Genomic DNA, 7,584 nt, shown 5'->3' on the forward strand with positions numbered 1-7,584 from the left:
AGAAAGTGCGGGCAGAGCAGGTGGGTGCTGCAATGAACGCCCCTAAGAGTTCTGCTGAGGGAAGGAAAGGCAGGACTTTCTCTCCAGAAAAGCCCAAGAGTGTTAAACCTTGCACCTGCACACGTATGTCGGAGTCTTCCTCACACTGAGCAACAACTGTTTCACAAAGACTTCCCTCACAATGCTTTTACAGTAGTGTAACCATTATCCTGACATTGCCATCACCCATTCTTGAATAGTTATTTAATATGTGAAAATAAAGGGAGTATTTTGCAGCAGTCCCTGGAGGAGAGGGAAGAGCAGAAAGATTGTGATGAGCAGTCAATTGGCAATGGACAAACTGCTCCCTGGGAGCTCCCTTCCCCCTTACCTTCCTCCCTTCTAAAGAGTGCAGTAACGCAATCCACAAAGGTAACTGAACTCTCGTGGGAGAATTTGTGGCACAATAGGCTGCAGCTCCTTTCAAAATGGAGTCGTTTCCTTTATTTATTTTAAAGTCCACTGATCATCATCACAAAAAAACCCCAAAAAACAAAAAAAACGAAACAAAAAACATGGGAAATGCAACTAAAGAGAAAAAAAGTCCAACCAAGACCTAAGAACCCAGAGCTACAAGTAGATGTGAGCCTGTGTTGCACGGCACAGGTGCACGCACAGGACGAGACGACACATGCGCGCTGCAGGCAGGCGTGCGGCCAGAGGTGGGTTCCTTATGTTAACCGCTGAACAATGACAGCATTGAGCAGGTTGGCTTCCTTCAGGGTTTGGTTCTCATCAGTCAGCTCTTTATTTGGGAAGGTGGTCATGAGGACGAAGCTGGTGGCAGCCATCGCTGGCCGAGCATCTACTATGAAGAGCCGGATGTCACGGATCCTGTCCAAAGGGATCAAACACACAAGGGTGATCCTGTTACTGAACATCCAGTCAAAACGCACAGCAACAGCCTAAGTTCACCCCTTCCAGAGCATGCAAGCTGGCAGTCACCGCACTTGGTTTTCAGCTAACAGTAGAGGCCACAGCCAGACAATTCTGATTTAACCGACTCCTCCGTAGGCTCCTGTTTAGTGAAGTAACACAAGCTGCTTCATAGGCTAAAGACTTACAGGTAAATGTTCTATAACACTGCACAACGGGAACATGTGTGTTGTCAGGCGGCTATTTGAAACTGAAAGCTTCTGAACCCTTCAAGATGAACAGATTAACAAATTGCTTGACACTAGCTGCTATAAGTGACTGAGCTCATCACACACGGTGTAACCTAGATGACCTCAACTCCCAACAGCAGCCACAACAGTGACACTGGATCTATTTCCTAAACCTGATCACAGAAGAAGGTTTTCGCAACTTTTTGCACCATGCTTGATTCTCTTAGAGAAACTGGAGTATAAACAAATACATAAATGACAAAATATATATATTTTGTGAGCAAAACCAAAAATAACAAATGGCCACACTCTTTGACATCAGGCAGGTGAGAAGGAGTTCAGGAGAGGAGTCTAACGAAGCAGCAGGGTATCTAAGCCAGCTTTGCTCATCCAAGGGAGCTGAACTGTTCTAAGAGCACCCCTCGGTGCTCCACTCAGCCCAGGGAACAGCCCAGTAGAAAAGTCTGAACTGAGAGTCAGAATAACTGAACGAAGCTCCTAATTATCTGACAGTTTCTAAAGCCCTTAGAAGAGATTCAGTTTGTTATAGGTGACATCAACAAAAGTTCCACTACTAATACTGATGCTCCCAGGCGCAGCATCACTGGCTATAATCCGTCACTATTTGGAAAGCAAATCCTATCCTTCCAACAATTAACGACTGCCTTAAAAACCCACAATAATTTTATTCCTATTCACCTATACAGAAGGATCCCCAGAGCTCCCTTTAGCAGGCTAGCCAGGATTTTAACATCTGCTCCGTCTGTGCACAGTTTGCATTGTCATTCAGGCCTTCTCAGTTAGCAACCTGTGTTTCCTGTTGCGCTTGTACCTGTGATTGTGGTTAAACTTCTGGACCAGTCGCCCACCGTCAGCGAGTCGGATCTGGATGTTGGTGATGGGCTCCGACTCATCAATGGCGATGGCAGAACTGGCTTTGGCTTCATTCTCTGCCTGCTGGGCTGGCGAGCTGGTGCCCATCACCTGGGGCGCAGTGCTGAGAACACGGAGACACAAGGTGAGCTGTCAAAAACCAAACGACTCACCCAGCTGCAGGGTGCCAGGAGTCAGGCGGCAAGCTTATCGCCTGCTGGGCCCAGCTACCAGCGTTCCTGGCCAAGAGACAGCAGCGCAAGTTGGAAGTGAGAATGTAAGAGTCAGCTCGTAAAAAAAATTCTGCCATCTCCCTTTGGAGCACCACATCACGAGGCTTCACACACCCACAGGAAAAGGGGCAGCGAAACTTGGAAGCACTGCTTCTACGTGACATACCATGGTGGTTCCAAACTAGGGATCTGCCTCCTGCCCCAGAAAGGCTGAGCCATCTCACAGTACATGCCAGTAAGCCTCGTTTCCTCTCTTAGAGGAATACCTCCCATACCACAGACACTGAGTGCCTTTTCTTCAGAAAGATGAATCAAAAGGCTTAGCCTAGCAAAACTCTCAAGTGATTCTCTCACATCACACACACAGCAAAGCAGAGCTGCTGTCTTCTCACCTGCCCAGCTTCTGTCCTTCTCCAGTAAAAGCTTTGAAGACACTTTTAGGTTTCACATACTCCTCATCACGGTGATCCTCCATATCCAGGTTCACTTGTCCGCCCCGTGCTAACCTGCGCAGCTCTGCCGGGACTTCCCTGCAAAGAGAGTGTCCTAAGGCAGCTGCCTGAAGCAGCAGGTCAGGAAAGTGCAGAGAAAAAGTGCCAGCCACAGACCTCTGGAATTTCAGGAATCACAGTGAGCCCTTGCTCAATTAACAAGGCAGATGTACACCTCCCCATTAACAGACACAAATTAAAGGTTACTTTTCCCTGGCTCTCACTTGGAGTGACACAATGCATCAGAAATTCTCAGCCCAAATATGAAAGCCTGTTCACTTCAAACTCTCAAGGCACCATATAAACCAAGGCCACTTCTCATTTATCTGAAGTAAATGTTCAGGTCTGCCCTCCCATAGTTTCCATATTAAGAATCTACCTCTTATAAGAAAGCTCAGTTGAAATGTACGATTGTTTCAGCATCCTGGATTCCACAAACGCCTGTGTTTCAGAAAACAGCTATTCTTTCTCTCTCCTCTCACTACATACCCTCTGCGGATGTCATCAAGAAACTGGGCATTGGACGGATCCTGGTAGCTCCTCAGTTCTCCGCTGTCCAGACTGAATCCACTCTTCCAGAGCTTCAGTACAACATGCACCTGCAGCAGCCCCCAAACAACAATCAGCGCCTCTGAAGCGTCTTAGTAAAAACAATAACTGGATGCAAAGTGAAAAGTTTCTGACTAGCAGAGGAATTTCAAGCTGCACAAAACATTCCAGTAAGGTTCCTCTGGGGTGAGGGGAAAACCCAAAGCACTGGTGGCTATGTAATGGTCATGCATCAGTTCCTAGAAGGTGGCACCATAGACCCCTTTATGACAAATACGGCTGAAGAGCCAAGAGTGTGCGAGGCGAGGAGCCTAAACCAAGCTCCCACTGAGGCCTAGATGGGTATTTGCTCACAAAGCAAGCACAAGAGAATCTTGCATTGATGCTGTTAGCTCCACATCTCTTCAATGGATAAAGAAGAGTTAATCACACAGTGCTCTTTGCACACTATTTTTCACAATTTGCACTTCTAAGGAACACTCAGATTCTTAATTACAAGTTCATCAGAAAACTGCTTACCCAAGGCCCAAGCATCTATTACTTTCTAATCAGAAATCCCAGGAGAAGCAGGATTTACCATACTTCTGTCCTCTTGAATTTCTACCAAGCTTTATAACTCTCTGGGCTTGCAAGCTGTGTAGCTATAGCAGAGAAATCCCTCGGGTGACATCTACAAAACAGAAAAGAGAAATACTCACATCCTGAGCAGAGTTCTGTCTCCTCTCTCCTGCCACATAAGCAGACTCCTCCTCTGGAGTAGCCCCAAGGCGATACCCTCCCCCTGCAAACGGCTGCAAGAGAGAGAGGCAGGCAAAGACGTTACAGAATGACACAAACCCAAGACAGCTTGCTTCCCTTTCTGCAACACTGTTATGGATGAATAGGGAGGCTTCGTGGCATCAGCAACATCTATTGTCCTGCAGGCACAGTGGCCAGCTTGAACAAGTTAATAAACATGGCATAAAAAAGTGGCTTTTCTTGCCATTGTGACACACGAACTGGAGCTGCACTGAGAGAGGAGTCCAGACTCAGCTGTCCTTTTAAGATAATTCCAGGACTCCACACCACCAAACAGCTGTCACGGTGGGAACTTTAAGCGAAATGGGGAACAGAAGGAAGAAGAACTCATCACTCCTCACTTTAGGCTTGCTCGTCTCGCCACCGCTCTTGGCCGTCCGATCAACCGCCACGGCACCGTGCTCCTTTGCTCCTTTGAAGAGATCCTCCACCAGCTCATTGGGACTCTTCTTCCTCGGAGGACCAACAATCTGCTGTCCGCTTCTCTCCGAGCCGCCAGCATAAAATCTAACAGAAAGCATGAGGTTTCTGGGTAAGACCTGATTGCTGCTTCTCCAGGAGAGGCATGTGACAAGACTCAGCAGTTTTATATCAGGATTCAGTTCATTTTTGTACAACCTGGATCTACAAATATTAGCTAATACCAGTACATTTCCTACTGTAGCCACTTACAAGTTCCAGTACTGCAGAGACTGACTTTTTACATCAGTTACTGTAAAATTATCCGTTGATCACTAGCAATAAAGTGATAATAACTCTCTCGGACCTACCAAGAGAAACAGTCCAGACTGACAAGGCTTAGTTTCAGATGCTAGTACCAGCTATGTTACCAAGCTGAACCAGACTTCCAGCAAGTCTCTGACCTGTCAGATGGAAGAAGATGGGCAACATCTAACTGGTATTTTGAGGGCAGGCACACGTTCGTGCCACAGTGAAAGATAACCACACACAGGACAGATCTGACTTGGACGCAATGAATGCACAGTCAGTGAAGTGCAATTAAGCACTTCTGGAAGACTGGGTTTATTAGCTTCCAGATGGCTTGTAACACATACAGAGTGAGCTCACATCTGTTTGCAGAAGACCACACAGTCTACCTAGGTTGAGCCACCTTAAGACACACCAGTTCCATTCAATTTACCTTGCCTGTTACCCTTAAGGGTATTTAACGACTTATAGCTGACATCATAGACGACTTTCCCACTAGTACGCCATGTTCCCATCGGAAAAGGAACCTACATTTTTCTTTGCACGTCCACACTCAGTTACATTATCCTTAAGCAGCACTTCAAAAAAAAAAACCAACCCCAAAACCCCAATCAAAAAAACCTCTCAAAATCCCAAGCGGAAAGAAAAACAATCTCTGCATTATTCCCACATTTCTGCTTTCTGTGGACACAAATGACGACCTGGGCTTTTTTCTATTCTTAGCGGAGGGCTTTCACATCCTACCTCAGGCTTTCTCTCAAGAGCACAGTTCAGCAATGAAAACTGGTGCTTACACAGACATGCTGAGCACGTGCGTGTGCACAGACTTTGCACTGACCAAGCTTTCTGTGTCAAACCTGAGATTTTTCACTACAGCAATTTCATATCAACTTAAATCTGCTTTGAAAAAAAAACCAAACTGTACACAAGTGGTAAGCCATCACAAAAGGGCAGGGATAAACACAGAGGTTTTAAGTCTTTAACTGAAAACTTACCGCTGTCCCTCCTCCTCTTCATCATCATCCTCCTGTGCATGAACAAGGTCTCTAAACGATGTTACTCTATGGTCACTGCAAAAGTCAATCGGAGAAGCAGGTCAGCCTCATGACACATCTCAACCACATACGCAAAAGCTCCTGAACACAGCAGTTAGGCTGATCCTGTTCTACTTTTAAGGTCTGATTCATTACTCTATGAAGTGACAGGTCGGCACTGCTGTAACTGAGCGGTGAGCCAAGCTCTTGGACCTCTCTGCCAACTACACCAACAAAGAACAACAGCGAGTGCACTGGAGGAGGCTCAGATGGCGGCTGCAGCCACAGAAAAAGCAGTGACTCCTCAGTCACCTTCCTTGCTCGCACGCTGGATTTTGTTGCCTCTTCAAAGAGCTGCCACTTCCAAACCTGCACAAGCACAGGTTTCTGCTCCAGGCTCCAGGACAGTCCAGCCTCCACGTCCTTCCCCTCTTGGATGTTCTGCCAAGGCTGTTAGTTGTGATCCAAACTGAAAGGGGGTTCTTCCGCAATATGGGCTTTATTCATGAAAGCCTGAACTGGAGTATTTTCCTTCAAGACGTAGTCAGTAACTCCTTCTGTTTAGAGCTGGATAGTATTTCCCTACTGCTCAGGGATATGGTAAGGCGAAATTACCTTCTTTTTGTAAAATGCTCGACTTGATCAGATCAGGTATCACACAAAATTAGAAAATATTTCTCCTGTGGAGATACAACCTGCCTAAATGAAACTGTCACCAACCGACTGTTTTCTAACCTCAAAAGACAAATCAAGTTTTTCTTGAGCAATGAGGCAAGTTGTCCTAACTGAGCTTTGGATTAGTTGCGCAATAACATCTGTGCTTGCAATGCATAAATGCTGAGGTTTTCACAATTTCTAGAGAGCCATATGAGGTGAGGCAGATCTAAACACAGAGTTACTTCTCCTGAAAATTAACATGCATCGATGCTTTAGACAGATCTTGTATTTTAATATAGTTTTCACTGTCAGGTTTATAAGCAACGATAAACAGATCAGCCTGAGCTGAAGCTCCCTCCTCACCTGGCTGCAGTGCCTCTGGATATAGAGCTGGGTGTTGGCTGGGGAAGAGTCAGAATGTCCTCATCACCCCCGTCCTCGTAGAAACTGGCAAGCGCAATCTGGAAAGGAACACCACAGGAGCTTTTCAGGATAAGAACAAACATTCCATGGCAAAAACATGCACAAATAACATAGGTGAAGCTTCTGTCACATTGGACCTCTTAAGGCACATCAACACTAAAGACATTTCATGTAATTTCCTCCTTTGGAGGTCCTAGCAGACGAGGCTTTGTCAGCTTCTAATGTTTGGCTTTGTTATGGTAGGACAGCCACCACTACAGGTATGCCAGAGCCACTTCCCCGACGGGAGGCCCTTATTCAGCAATGTTTCTACGGGGGTTATGCTAAAATTACTGTTCTGAAGCAGTTGCTTTTGTGACATCCGTGAGTAGACTTGGAGTTGAACACAGCCAGATCGTTTGAGGGGGATGGGAGCCAGGAACAGGTCAGAGCGGTGGCCCCTTAATGTGGAGGTGCTAGGGCTGCTGCTGACAGTACAAACGGTGGAGCACTAACAACCTCCTGAGCATTCAAGGAAAACCTACGCAAACCCGGCAAAACCCAGAACCCCCAGTTCCTCGCCCCTGTGTTCGAATTAACGAGAGAACCAGGCCGGGCTTCGGCTCCCCCCCACCCCAGGGACTCGCAGCAACGGCTGAGCTCGACCCTTGCAGCCCAGTGACGGGCCGGGGAC

General features: G+C 46.7%; 1 protein-coding gene across 1 annotated transcript; it reads right to left on the bottom strand.

The window, feature by feature from the left end:
* Positions 1 to 457: 457 nt before the first annotated feature.
* On the bottom strand, positions 458 to 6,971 carry NSFL1C (NSFL1 (p97) cofactor (p47); the record flags this gene model as incomplete). The annotated part of the gene is made up of 8 exons (XM_009701436.1): positions 458 to 873; positions 1,978 to 2,142; positions 2,644 to 2,781; positions 3,232 to 3,341; positions 3,990 to 4,082; positions 4,431 to 4,596; positions 5,793 to 5,867; positions 6,852 to 6,971. Coding segments are annotated over 8 exons (1,030 nt in total), but the record flags the coding sequence as incomplete, so codon positions are not given.
* Positions 6,972 to 7,584: the final 613 nt, after the last annotated feature.

Source organism: Cariama cristata, unplaced genomic scaffold (genome assembly GCF_000690535.1).
Source record: "Cariama cristata isolate BGI_N322 unplaced genomic scaffold, ASM69053v1 scaffold39825, whole genome shotgun sequence".
Taxonomy (NCBI): domain Eukaryota; kingdom Metazoa; phylum Chordata; class Aves; order Cariamiformes; family Cariamidae; genus Cariama; species Cariama cristata.